The sequence below is a fragment of the Pararge aegeria genome, chromosome 10 (assembly GCF_905163445.1).
Source record: "Pararge aegeria chromosome 10, ilParAegt1.1, whole genome shotgun sequence".
Taxonomy (NCBI): domain Eukaryota; kingdom Metazoa; phylum Arthropoda; class Insecta; order Lepidoptera; family Nymphalidae; genus Pararge; species Pararge aegeria.
Window position 1 is genome coordinate 9,486,484 of NC_053189.1, and position 14,633 is coordinate 9,501,116.

Genomic DNA, 14,633 nt, shown 5'->3' on the forward strand with positions numbered 1-14,633 from the left:
GGCTTAAAAGTAAGAATGTTTTGGCGGAATCAAACTCGGTCTCCGAAAGGGAGGCGGAAGGCCTAACCACTATCACTGATTATTAACAAAAAATAGTAGGCTTAAACTTGATAACAAAAGAGTAACATAAGGTTAACCGCTAACATTAACGTATATCTAAGATTAAGATCCAATGACAAAGGCATTCTTTATTTCTGTGATCTGGGGATGGTGATGAAATGCAGATTCAAAGATTTTACTAAGTAAAATTAGTTTTTGTGTAGCAAAGAAGAAGTGATGGTGTAAATAAGTTTGCGTTCCCAAAACAGGATGTTATTAAAGGTTTGACATCCATTATTAATGCATTCTGGTGTGTTAGGTGGGTCGCCTTTATAAATATTTTCGTTGCCACTTAGTTTTAGGCACTTTCATATTTAACTTTGAAAGTACACCAAAGTTTTCGGCTTTATCATTCTCAATTATATGTTAAGTTGTTTTCCTGTATTTTACTGTACCAGTCTTGTTTTATAAGTAAATTAACGAATCGAGCTACTGAATCGCTGATAGCGTCGACGTTGGATGGCTCCCTAAATGTCTCATCGGGCTTGGTACTAAAAGTATTTTAAGTGTAATTAATTAAAGTAAATATTTATGAATAAAATGTCTTTTGACCCAAATATTAAATATAGACTTTGTAACCTCTTTATCAAAACCTTGTGACTCAAAAGTTTTTCAATAAAAAACCTTTCAAATAATTAACGAACGCTATAAAAAGAAGCTTTCAAGTTTATAAACACTCAAGGTACTAGGGAGTCTTAAAAATGGTAGGAACTAAATTGAAACAACGTCAAAAAGATTACTGTAACAATATATTTTGTATATACAAAGTAGCTTTATAATAATAATAATAATAATATGGCAATAATGTCTAGTACTGGAGATAGTACTGGCGCGAGTATACTGGCAGAGCTCCGTTTCAACGCTTCCAACTCGCTTACAATAAGAGTTTCTTCGAAGTTTCCATCTACTTCGTTGTATTGCATCTCCTCGTATTTACCAGAGAGAGCTGTAATAAAACAATATTTTAATCCGGGGTGATAAAGTTTACGTTCCATTTTATTGCTTTTATTTTATTTCCTTGGGCTATTACAGCGTAATATCAACAAAGCATTTTTTACGAATTACAGCAATACCAGGCGTATTTTTAAAACTACGAGTATAAAGTAATAATTGGCGTCTTTCGCTGTTCCTACACAGAAGTTAATCATTGTTTTAAAAACATTAAATTGCATGATGCAAACTTACGTAACGTGCATCATGTCACTCTCACAAAAGTTTAATACTTTTGTTAATATTAGGTAATTTAACTTTATGAATAGTTTATTGGATAGAAGCAGGTGTCACTTTGGAGATCCATGATACAAAAATTCTTATTTACAGTATAAATGCGAAAGTTGGTGTATTTGTTACCTATGTTCAGGTGAACTAATTTTGATGAAATTAGTCTCTTGTATAGCTTGCATTTTGGGGACGAATAAAGGGAACCTTTTATCCGGAACAAATACCAGTAGCAAAAAAATATATATACAATATACATAAAAATAAAAATAAATAAAATATATATATATACACACTATACAAATTGGTCGGATAGTGGTGGATTAAAGCAAATCAGGCTTAAATTTTAATTGTATGTGTTGGTTATTTGAACCAGCACACGCGAATCCGATCAGCAGGTCCTCAAAAATTACAGATACTAGGAAAAAGAATAAACGACCAAATATTGCAGCGGACGAATTCAATTCTAATTTTGGTATTTAAACTTTGATCATAAACAATATAGAATAATAGAATTAAGCACTTTTCACACTATCTATTCACAAACATTCAGTTAGTCCACACCATCAGCTAAATCGTGCTGCTGTCATTGGTGTTGACAATATGTATATGATTAAATGTTTTCAAACAATGTTTCCAGACTACAGTACACATTTTTATTTCACAATGACGACTTCACTAGCGCAACAGACTTTATCACAAGGTTTTTCTTCAATTTATATTTATACTTGTAGACTGGCACTTGACTGCAGCAACATCTGTTGGATGATGTAGCTAAAGAAAAACGACGCTCGCCTAGAATATGCACTCGTATATTATTAGTTGACATTACATATCAATCAAGTCATGTACGCTACAAGCTTAAGCTAAATGTCAGACGAGATAGCGAATAGTAGAGCTTTTTGTAACAAAGCTCGTCTGAGGACGTATGGCCATGCTTATTTTTGTCGCTAAGCAGCATTGTTGCAATGATGTGTTCCAGTCTGAAGGGCATGGTTGCCGGTGTAGTTACGGGCACATGGGGCTATACACCTACGCTTCAAATCGATGGACACGGGGCGGCATGTTGCAGGACATGCTCTTTCCATGCCCTGTGAGTGTTGCTCTGTATATTTGCGATGGTTTCCCAGTTACCATTTGGTGGGTCATCTCGTCAGTCAATTATTTCGAAAAAAAAAGTTACGACTTTCCTGGCGTAGACGGGTAGGGTCTTATAAGCGGAAGGTCTCTGCTTGCCAGCCGGAGAACATTGGTTACTTACTAAATACAATCCTGAATTTTCTCTGCTCTTGTCAGGTTTATTATAATAACCAATCTGACAAAGTCGTTCCACCGAGTAATTAAGCATTCTGTTATGATGTCGCGCAGGAACCGATTAGGGATTGAATATAACTGCATATCCCTAAAAGCTTAGCACGCTACTTCCGTCCTGGGTTCGATTCTCGGAAGGAGTGATTTGGGAATTTATATGTGGCTAGTTACCACCCTACCGACAGAGCAGTGGCGTGCACTGGGTTTCTTACCAGGGTATACATACACCAGGAAAATTGCATAAAACGGCACAAATTCTCATCCTATACGAGTTATATACCAATGTTAGGGTATGCATTGCTTCTGTGCATGTATGGAGTGCACGCCACTGCGACAGAGACGTGCGTAAACGTTCCGGTAGATGTCGCGTAGAAACCTATTTTTTTTTTATTAACGATAGGCCAGCGCTTGACGACAATCATGCCCGTTAGAAAGCAATGATGAGGTCTAGGTTGGAGCACGCTTGCCTGGAAAAAGCCTATTTACTCTAGCCTTGAAGGTACTCAAATTATACGTGGAACCACAGTTGCCGGGATTTCGTGTACGGGTTTAATGTAATTGACATACACCTAACATTTAAGCCCTAGTTAGGTTGCATAGTTTACTTACTTACGACTCGTAGCCAGCATCATAAATTATTACCCTAAGAGGTTACAATCAACGGCTTACGCTTAGAGGATAAATAAAGGGTTTATTTACCTTACTTATAATAATGGTATATAAGTAATTACTTACAATACAATTTAATAGTCCCATCAGTATCGCCGAGGGAGTTTTTTGATATGCAACTGTATGTGCCGAAGGTATTACGTCCCACTTTCTTTATTTTTAGCCTCATGTCCACTTCGTAGCCTCTTTCTACGGCCGTGACCTCAAACTTTTTGTCCGCTGCAAAATAAGATATGTAAACCGTTAAGAATAAAATACATATTTTATAATCGTCGTAACGCATTGGTTTATTTGAACTCATATACTTTAATTAATAAAAAAGGGTGAATAATTAATTATGTCGGTATAAATAGGCAATCAATTGCTTTACTGCTAAGTTCTAGCCCTTTTGAATTTCATAGCACAGCGCTCGCTCCCACAGCCATTGAAAACGGCAGAAAAAGGAATTTAATTGGAATCTCTTTGGACGATCCGGGGTGTAGTTCATTGGAAAAAAATTGAAGGACTATTTTGTTTGAAAAAGGTTATTTTTAGCTCTTATATTTTTCACGAGATACAGTAGGTGAAGTTATATTTACTTGTATAACCCCCGGTTTTTTTCACAAACGCAACGGACGGTTCACGATTGCTAAAGCTTTTAACAGTTTTGTCATAAATTTAACCAATAAACATTCTAATCATATGATAGATCCACATCTGTCCACCATGAACAGATTTAGCAGACAACGGATTATCGTAATAATTGTTATCTGCCGCGTTGGTCTAGCGGTTAGCATGTTTAAGTTTCTACACAAGATCCTGATCGAATCGCAGATTAGGCCAAAACATGTTAGGTATTTGGTTTTTCTGTTAAAGTATGTAAAGAGTAAGAAATTTGCAATGTGGTCGACATTGCGAATTTCTCTCTCGCCTCGGAGAGCACGTTAAACCGTCAGTCCCGGCTATCATCAATAACTTGTATAAAAGTTGTTAAAGCCCATCAGCTCGCATTGCCGCAGCGTGGTGGGTCCTATGCTCGAGAGTCTCTTCTGAGACAGAAGGTCTGTGCTCAGTAGTGGGATGATTATAGACCAAGGGAGACATGATGTGTTGATCGTTGTTTTAACCCGATGCATTGGACCGATCTACTACTGGTTATTTGTAGATATTTCCACACTTCATAGCTTCGTGACGCTTGCATTTAGCTCCTAACGACTAACTTGATGATATTTGTCCCTGTTGTCTGTGTTGTGTCCTATCTGTCTGTGTTGGGGTCTACCAACGCAGCGTTTTCAAGTGCGTGATCGCCGCTCCAGCACCGTGGTACCACGTTTAACTGTACAACCGAGGTATGTACCCTGTAGGTATGTAGGTATGTAGGTCACACTCTAGTTATCATTATCATCCCATTGCAGACCTACAACAGGGAATGGAACTCATATCAGTAGGAGAAGTTCTTAGGACATAGTCCATCACGCTGGCAAAATGCAGAATGTAGACTTCACATGCCTTTGTGAACTCGATTACCGAGAACTCTGAGGCGTGCAGGTTTCCTCACCATTTTTTGCTTCACCGTAAAAACAACTGATATTTCATTGCATAAGTAAAGAACACACATAATAAGGAATAGTTGGGGGCTGTGTGTCGAGGATCAAACTCGGCCCCACAAAAAGAAGGCCGAAGTATTAACCCCTATACTATCATCCATTTTACATCGCACAATGTAAGTACCTATAAATCAATAAACATGAAAACGATTCACAGGTTTTTGGAAAGCTGTGAATTAAACGTAAGATGGCCCAATAATATGTGATACTTACTTTGTGATATTATTTGGCCATTTATCGTCCAATAGTTAATAGATCTAGGGAAGGCTTCCGAATGGCAGTCAAGATGCACAGTGTCACCTTCCATTGCTCCCACCAACTGATTTTGTATTGTCATTATCGGTGGAACTGTGAACAACGTTAATTATTAACATCTATTTCCTTATTAATATAATAAATATATACATAGTGGAGGAATTGTTCTTAGTGGACTTAAGTTGCTCAACCAACAACTTCCACAGCACAAGGTTGACGTAACAGCTTTAAGGCACGAGAGCCCTAATGAAGTTGATGGACGGCAAATTGGAGGGGTGTAGAGGCCGATGACGATCTAGGGATCGGTCGAGTGATGGAGTTGAGAGGAATTTGGGAGTTCGGAGCTGGACAGAAGCAGCGTCTGACCACCTCGAATAGAGAAATTTGCTTGACCAGAACAAGGCCAACCCAGGGCTGTAGAGCTTTGAAGATGATGATAAAAGGAATTGTTCCCACTACGCCGCTGTAATTAACTCTAATCCATGTTATAAGTTTCTACTTTTAAGCAGAGAGCAGAGAAAAAAACTGTAAAGTAATCCGAATCTACTCTCGAAATAAAACTTAATCCTTGACGCCACATACTTTACGATCAATAAAGTCAAACTGTAACATCGGTTTATGCTTGGAATAAACAAATTTTTGATTTATATGAGTGCTAGTATATTTATCCAGTCCTGCTATCTATTATTATGATTTCTTTTTTGTTACAAATATTTTAGTTTTGTGCGACTATCTTAATCGTTCTTTTGAAGACTCATGCCTGATGGAAAGCCACGTTGAGGTCTAGTGGCACACTTGCTTTGATGATGCTTATTAATTTAACGGTAATATAACCGTTTTCTTTCAAATACTAGTTAGCCCTTGACTTCTATCTCACCTGGTGGTATGTAGCCGCAGAGATGGTTGCGGGCTAACTTGGCAGTTATACTACACCCGTACCCCTAATAGGACGTACCGGGTCGCTGAATTGCTCGGCGGTACGTCTACGTCGCACTTGGCAAAAACCTCTCTCTCGCCAGAGAAAGTTAAGAAATCATAAATTTCCAAATTTCCCCGGATCAAACTCGGGAACTCCTATATAATAAATAAGCGGTTATCATTGTGCGCTTTTATTTACAAATAATTTATTAAACGAGAGAAGAAATAATTTAAGCCGTTTGCTACCTACTGAATTCCATAAAAGCCGCAGGCAAAGTTGGATTTTGTAAAATTTGAATATTTTTTTTAAATATTAAAAGTCTTCAAGCTTAACGATGCCGTACTAATGGCCCTTAATACTAAAGACTGTTATTAAAGGTTCAAATCTTAAATATACTTTACTTTTCTACTTAACTCATTTATTGAGAAAAAAAAACCACAAAGACTTTCAAAAATTCGTTCGCCAATCCGCAACGGAATGGGGTGGTTGAAGTTGATCCCTCTTGTTAGTAGAAGAGGCCTTTGCCCTACGGTATGATTTTAATAGGCTATTACTTTCCTTTTAGCATAGATAATAACATGCCAACAGTTGTTTATAGTTTGCTTAACTGTAATACTTCAGTTTAAAATTATTTTTGTTGTTTGTATTTAGACTTACTACTTACTACTTTATTTGTGTAGTGTTAGCATTTTCAATATGTCGGGTTTAAAATTGTTAGGAGTTGGGTATGGTTTCAAGAATTTCTTAGTAACTCCCAGTCCAAATTAGGCACTTGGCGATGTCCTCATCTCGGAGAGCACGTTAATACGATGGATAGCTGCGACAAATTTGATGAATAGATATTTGAAAAAACTATTGCCGTCGCGCTTAGCCTGTCTTGCCCCGTAGACTGCGATATGGACAGCTGCAGCTCAGACCAATTTTAGCAATATTTTTTTTTTATGAGATCGATTTTTCGTATTTCCCTGTTTTCTCATCCAAAAATGAGCTGATTAAATTTTTTTTAGCGTGAACATTTTAAGAAAGACTGCGTCTAGGTTTCTCTTTCTTTCTATCATGTTATCTTTTTCATATTTGTCTTTGAGTACTTTGAAGATGGTTGAAAAAAAGGTGATTTATTGGTCATTTTAGACGATCAGATTTCCAAATTATTTAGCTTTTGAAGATAAAAAATGATAACGACATGTCATACTAGACTCGCGTTACTCTTGAGGCATTATCAAGAGAGGAACTATTGGGGACTACATTGGTGTGGAGAAACCCGCCTATATTTCTTCTTATTATATTTTATTAATAATATTTAATCGGTTACATCGGTCACATCGATGTGGGAACGACATGGTTGGTAGAAGGTTTGAATACCTCTCTCTTATGTGCCTAATGCCCAGCCATAAGACGTAAATAGGATAAAAATAATACTTTGAAAACCTATAAATATCATCATTATGATCTCTAAGTAAGAATACACAAAAATACCAAATGTACGCAATTCTAAATGAATTGCATGACACAGAATTTTTATCATTCATAATAAAAATTAAGAATTAAGTAAATAATTCATCTGTAAAACCATTCAACCTAATAGTTACAGTAATCGTGATAACTAATAGCTTAGTTATTATTTCCGCCTAGTTTTGTAGTAATATTATCACGGTCTGGTCAATACATAACCACATCCCGGTCAAATACAGACAAGAATACAAGACGTAAAGGAATTATGACATTATTATATTAAAAGAAGTTTTAAGAGCTAATGCGATGCCTCTTTAACCTCAAATGTTAAATGTACCGTAAAGCAATTTTTACACGTCCATCAATGTCCTATAAGAATGTCAGTTAATAGTGTTACTCTGAGAAAACACGCCTCAAGCTCAAGTGATTTACCAACAAACTCTAGGAAATGTTACCTCATATAATATGGGAAATGTATATCATATACGTGAAAAATACAGTCAGATCAGCTATGGGTTTCAATTTTATCGTGTAAAAACGATATCTATATTACAATATTCAAAAGTGGTTTGCTAAGATTTTTTAATTTTAATTTTGCGCAAAACATAGTCTCTACACTCGCATCCTAGAAAAATCCCTGAAAAACTTGTCATATTTTTTGACAAGAAAATTGACTTTATCATTTATTGCGGTAGTAATAAATGTGGTCAAAAAAGACATATCTTTTTTGTTGTTGTGAAGTACTTCATAGAATTCTATTTTCGGTAGCTATTTGTATATGTATTGTTTAAACTTTATTTTAACGTTTAACTATTTTGCTATACTCGGCATCATAAGGAAGAATTTTACTTAGCTTCAAATATTTTAAATTAAAATGGCAAGACTGGTAATAGTATGCTTCACTGTAAGCGAAGCACGAACTTAATTTATATTTTGCTCATAATGGGCTGATGAGATGCTGAGCTTACAATGATGAATGCCAGCATGTTTTTACTAAAATTTATGATATTTTTAAGCTTTTTAATTCTTAAATCGCAGTGTGGATAACTTTAAAGAGATTCTTTGACTTTCTATTCAAAAGAACTACTATGTATCTGTTTAAATCGCTTATGAAAAACAATTTCTAAAGTTCTATACTGCAGCGTTTTCCGAACTTTTTTGTGACCCAGTTATTTTTGTGCTCTCATTTCGTGCACCCACTCAATGCCCTTCGGTATCTTAGTCTGGCATATGGGTAAAACATGTTTTTATGTTTATTAATTTTCATACAACTTCACAGCACCGACGGAATGTGTTTTTACATAATATAATGACTGGTCTTAGGAACTTCACGATCTTGTTCATTCATCGCCATTCTACCACGGAACAGTGAGATGCCGTGAGCGGTGGCATCCATTTGTAGTCGATATTTAATAAACACGTACGAAATGCTTTCTTTCCACGTTTTTCGAGGAGTACCTCTAAGGTGTGGAACGCCCTCCTGATCACTTTTTTCTGCCACGTATAAATTGAGTAAATGCAAGACAAGAGTAAATCGGCATTTTTTACCCAAGCGATCTCGTCATTGCTTTCCATCAAGCATGGTTGATATCAAGAGCAAGTACCTAATACCAAACGATGTTTAGCATGGGTAGGTGCAAAACTATATAAAGAGAGAGAACTGTATTATATAAGAGTTATAAAGAGTGATATCCTAAAATGATATTTGATTTTTCTCTTCTGGTGCGATGGCTAGTAAATGTTATTTTAGAACATCAAATGAATTGTACGCGTGGAATCTTACGAATACCGTGAATAGTTTAAAGTTTTATTGCGCGTATAGATGCACATTGTTATAACGACCGTAAGTTTGGATTGCATTGTTTTCACTTGGGGCTTAATTGAGACATATTGTTTAAAACTATGTATGTCTTAATTTCCTGTAACATTAAATTTAATTTTAATCTCTTTAAACAAGAATCTCACAAGCAAAACGAACAAACAAGAAAAACAGCTGACTTAGCCGGCGGTTTGTTGTCGGTGGCATCGCATTTTCGTACAAGTTGGAAAACTTAGTCGGCGGCAACTGCGTGCGTATATTTGAGAGCAATCACGCCTACGTGTTGTCTCAAGTTGCCAAAAAACGCTGGCTAGATTCTCTTAAAATAAACTCGCCGGCGCTAAGGCTTCGGACTGAGCCGTTGGTTCGGCGCCTTTGGTGACAATTCTTCTCAACTATTACTTACAATGTACAACGAGCATGACTCGTTTGCTGACGGAAGGTGGCACCCCGTTGCTCGCAATGCAGAGGTACGCCCCCATGTGAAGCCTGGATACCTTCACTAAGGGCAGCACCGCACCATTCACCGACGAGTCTAAATAATCAAAGATTAATTACTTCAATGATGCTAGTTTCCTAGTACTTAGTATTCTTCATAGCTTCAAGAAGTCTGGTTTGATTCCTAACCCAATCAGAAAATATGAGGTAAGTTTGTTCGTCAATAAATTCTCAGTATCATCTTGTTACTATATACATTGTCTTCTCATGTGCCTTGGTTATGTGCGAACCATCTTAAAAGCCCGCGAACATTCACTGGGGCAATATTGAATGTTCGGCTCTAAATCGGGATAAAAAACGGCTGGGAGTGAAATGTTATTATAAATTATAAACTCCCTTTTATACTAAACATCGCGTACATATCGCAGCGTTGTTCAATTTTAAGAGTAAGAGGGGAAAGGGGGATGACGAGAGTCAGTACTTTATACTGTTCCGCCAATGGACAAGGCAATTGTGTACTATCAAATGCGGTATGAGATCATGATACAATAGCTCCCATTTCCCAACCACCCAGGAATCGGGCTACCATCAGATGGTAATTACGCCATCAATCACGCCCTTCAGACTGAAACACAGCTATGCTGCTTGTCAACAGAAATAGGCATGCCGGTAGTATTTCCCCACACGAACTCTGACATAGAAAGGTCCACTACCACACAAAAATGTCTCCTAAAATGTCTGACGCAGGACGCTAATCTTCCGTAGAAATCCGTATGAAAGAAGGAAGCACTGCAATACGTATGCGACTTCAAAACTAGTGGTCTCATAAATAAAGCTTTGCTTTAAAACCTTATTTATGACGTTAGCGGTACGGTATACACGATTTTAAACTTAAGTTTACCCAAGTCAAGATGTTTTTTTTAATATAAGGTATATCTAAATCGTATGTGAATAAAGGATAAGCAACGGACTGCTATACTAAATTAAGTGTATAGTCATTTGAAATGGTTCTGTTCGGTTTTAATGTTTGGGTGCGAATCACGTAATTCATATAAACTTTTATATACATACCGATTGTCCACCGTAGTACCAGTATTATATCGCTAAGTTTTATAAAAATCGATTAGTTAGAATTCAACATCATGTACAGAACAGCCAGTAGATAAGTTTTCAAATAAAATCAATTCTTAACGCTATGGAATAATGAGGTAAAAATAACAAAGGAAATGTATTTATTTCCCGTCCTGAAATTAAGTTTTTAATGACGTGCGTAACCACAGCAAATGTTGGGCATTAAATAAATCCCGATTTCCATTTTTATTGCGCAAATTATCTTTATCAGGAATCGCACTTTCCGTCGCAGGAAATATAATTCCATATTGTGAAAGTGTGGCAGTTATTGTCCGTTTCAAATTCAGTCTCCCCTACACGACGCAAAAAGACAAATTTTATGACTTGTACCGCTTTGTCAGTCTGTTTGTGTAAACGTATCGCTCACTTCACTGTATGGGTTTTTTGCGTTTTCTACAGAAATGGTAAAAAAATTACCCCTTAGGCCTCTTTTCCATTACACGGTTTCTCGCCGTGAAAATCTACGGTTAATTCGCCGCGTGTAGGCACGGTCGTCAGTGTGGTATGGATCACTATATGAGCTTGTCGACATGCACGGTGGCGCCAAGGCACGGCGCCGCGGCCGCGTGCGCCGTGACTGCCCCTCGGCGCGCCGCGTCTACGCACGGCGTGATTTTCACCAGTGTTGTATGGCAGTCTATCGGGGTGTGTCGACGGTGCCGGACGTACGCACGGATTCGTGACCGCTTATATACGCTGTTTCGCGATTTTATTATAAAATGAACATAAATCAAGAATTATTAATTACGTTGATTCAAGAAAGGCCTGTAATATGGGATAAGACCATCGACGATTATAAAAATAAGCGGCTTAAATATGATTCCTGGAAAGAAATATTTATTCATTTCCAGCCCACATTTGAAGATTTAAGTGGTGATGAGAAAAACAAGTTTGGTAAGTTACAGATATTTAATTATTAACTTTTTACTTATGCATAGTTGTTTTGATAGGAGAGGCGACCTTCGTTAGATACAAAATATTGTGCAAATCTGTTGCGAACTTCATTAGCCGCCAAACTTCCGCGAACTGCATTCGTGATAGGTAACTGGATTAGTTCCGATTCTGAATCAAGGGTGGACTCATTTTCACTCGCATTGTGAAACTGAAAGTTTTCCTGCTTATGTATAAAATTTTGCAAAACACAACATGTTTTCACAATATCAACTGCCAAATCGATGGACACATTCATTGGCCGGTGAAAAATTCGCCATTTATTGGATAAAATGCCAAACGCACATTCAACAAATCTTCGCGCTCTTGTGAGTCTGTAGTTAAATGTACGTTTTAATTGATCAAGCTGATGACCACCAAATGGACGAAGCAAGTGATAATGCAAAGCAAAGGCTTCGTCCGCAACGAACACATATGGCAAATCGTAGTCAATTCCAGGCAAACGTGTTGCATCGGGTAGATTTAATCCGTTGTTTGTTAAATTTTTCCAAAATGGGGTCTCTTTAAACACACTGGAATCACACTCCTTTCCGTAGGCGCCAACGTCAACAAATATAAAGTTGTAATCGCTATCTACTACTGCCATCAAAACTATAGAAAAAAAATGTTTGTAATTTAAAAACATCGAGCCACTATCAATTGGCTTAATAAGTCTGATGTGTTTTCCATCGACCGCTCCTAAGCACAGCGGGAAGTTGGAAGATTCTTGAAATTTGCTTGCAATGTGTAGCCAGTCTTCTTTAGATGGCATTTTCATATATTCTTTATACAGTTCTAACCAAATGTAGTGGCATACTTCACGTACGATGCAACTTATGGTTTTTATTCCAATTCTATAGCTGTAGTATAGGTCAGTAAAGGTATCTCCTGTTGCTAGATACCTGAAATATAAAACAAAACGGTTCAGGTTCAAATACTAAAACCCCATTTTAGGTCGGGGTCGATTCAGTTTAGGTCGGGGGTTTTCATAAATTTTGAATTTAATAATTATTATTTATTTATTTTCAGGGCAAATGGTGATGAAGAAGTGGACCAATATGAAAGATAGCTGGATAAAATATGACAAAAAAATTAATGAATGTAAGTCTGGTTCTTCAGCAAAAAAAATAAGAAAATATATGTTCTATGATGAAATGATGTTCCTAAAAAAAAATGTTGAGCATCGCAAGACCGATTCTAACATGACTGAACATGTTCATGATTCTAGCCTCAGTAATGAAAATTTTGATAGTGCAGTCCCGAATCAATCAAGCTCGGGATACACTGAACGGAGTGAGACGCAAAGGGCTAAAAAAAAAAGAAAAAATGAACTAAGTGAAGTTGACATTAGGTTTATGAAGTTTATGGATTCAGCAGAACGAGATGAGAAAAAGAAAAGCCGTAGTATGAACTTTTTTATGGGAATCGCTGATACAGTTGACAAGTTCAGTGATGAAAATATGATAGACTTTCAGTTTCAAGTAATTTCAATAATTAAAAATATTCAACAAAGACAGTGTACTCAGTATATACCTACATCAAGAAACCAATGGGATCAAGGCCATCAAGGATATTTAAGTGGTACAGCATCCTCAAATGCGCAATCGTCAACATATGGATATTCTACAGCTGCTAGATCGAGCTATGGAATAAGTCGTCCACAGACGTCTTCTCATGATTTTGGACACGGTTCTGGTTTAGAGCCAATCCACTACCGACCCGAATCACAATTATCTGTACATAGTGTAAATGCGGAAAGTATCTCGGCAGATTCTCAAGTTTCTATTGAAGACGAATTCGATTTTAGTACCGCACTTGAGTAGCATTTTCAGCGTAGTGTATTTTTTGATTTACTTGTTCTTAAATTAATAATTATTAAAATTCAATTACATGTAATAATTTTGTTTGTGTGCAATAAACAATTTTAAACTAAAATATGTCATTTAATTTTGTACCTACTTACCTCAGAGTTACAGCCAATCTTTCTGCGGGCGATATACTCTCTCGCATAAAAGTATCTTGATGTTTTAGTTCCTGGGATAATTTTTGGAGCAAGTTGTCGAATGTAGTTTTCTGCATTCTAAAATAATTGTAAAACTTGTCTTCATCTTCTCTCAATTGATTCTTGACAAGTGTATGAAACGCGCCATATTCCTCCCTTTTTTCTAAAATCGGATGTATCCAAAACCTTACTTCCCTTTTTTTTTCTATTTTCTTTTTCCTATATATGTAATAAGCAACTATAATCTTTTTTTTCGTAAGAAAATTCATGACGCAGCACGTCCTACACAGCCCGAGTAAAAAGCGCTACTAGCCAGTACTTACCAATGTCTCGCGCGGTGATTTTGCCGTATCATGTACAAGCTAGCACGTTTTTTCAACCGTACGGCTTACACACCGTACGTTTGAACAACCGTGTAATGGAAAAGATGCCTTATGGTGCTATTTTGTCTTTCCGTCTGTTTGCTCATCCATCGCAGCCCATTATTTCACTTAGCACTAAAGCTTTTTGGAATAGTTGTGCAAAGTGGTACTAAATTATTCGAATGGAAAGATAAAAAAAATTATACAAGGAAAATCAAATGAACATCAACAACTATTACGCAAGTACAAAAGGCGGACTTATCGCTAAAAAGTAATCTCTGCCAGGCCATCTAGCAAAGTACAAATTATAAGTAAGATATTTATTTGTTTATGTAGGGTGTACATAAAAATCTATACGAAAAAGAAATATGAATTAAAATATATTTGTTATACATTTTAACAATGGGAAAGTTTTTTTTTCTTCTTTAATTTAGATAATTAA

General features: G+C 36.7%; 3 protein-coding genes across 3 annotated transcripts in view; 1 reads left to right on the plus strand and 2 right to left on the minus strand.

Moving 5' to 3' along the window:
- Nucleotides 1-890: 890 nt before the first annotated feature.
- The window catches only part of LOC120626818 (lachesin-like), a gene marked incomplete at its 3' end in the record, with an annotated part of 46,967 nt that continues 33,224 nt past the window's right edge, over nt 891-14,633 (minus strand). Inside the window, exons 5-8 of the mRNA XM_039894571.1 lie at nt 9,735-9,863; nt 5,097-5,231; nt 3,364-3,516; nt 891-1,045 (exon numbers count right to left, since the gene is read on the minus strand). Of these exons, the coding sequence (XP_039750505.1) occupies nt 891-1,045; nt 3,364-3,516; nt 5,097-5,231; nt 9,735-9,863 (572 nt within the window). The remainder of the gene's footprint in view (nt 1,046-3,363; nt 3,517-5,096; nt 5,232-9,734; nt 9,864-14,633) is intronic.
- LOC120626820 lies at nt 11,346-13,794 on the plus strand. The gene is made up of 2 exons (XM_039894574.1): nt 11,346-11,791; nt 12,857-13,794. Exons 1-2 carry the CDS (start codon nt 11,617-11,619, stop codon nt 13,648-13,650), a joined length of 969 nt encoding a protein of 322 aa, XP_039750508.1. The 5' UTR covers nt 11,346-11,616; the 3' UTR covers nt 13,651-13,794.
- On the minus strand, nt 11,793-14,256 carry LOC120626817 (protein ANTAGONIST OF LIKE HETEROCHROMATIN PROTEIN 1-like). The gene is made up of 2 exons (XM_039894570.1): nt 13,791-14,256; nt 11,793-12,729 (listed from the first exon to the last, which is right to left on the minus strand). Exons 1-2 carry the CDS (start codon nt 14,096-14,098, stop codon nt 11,826-11,828), a joined length of 1,212 nt encoding a protein of 403 aa, XP_039750504.1. The 5' UTR covers nt 14,099-14,256; the 3' UTR covers nt 11,793-11,825.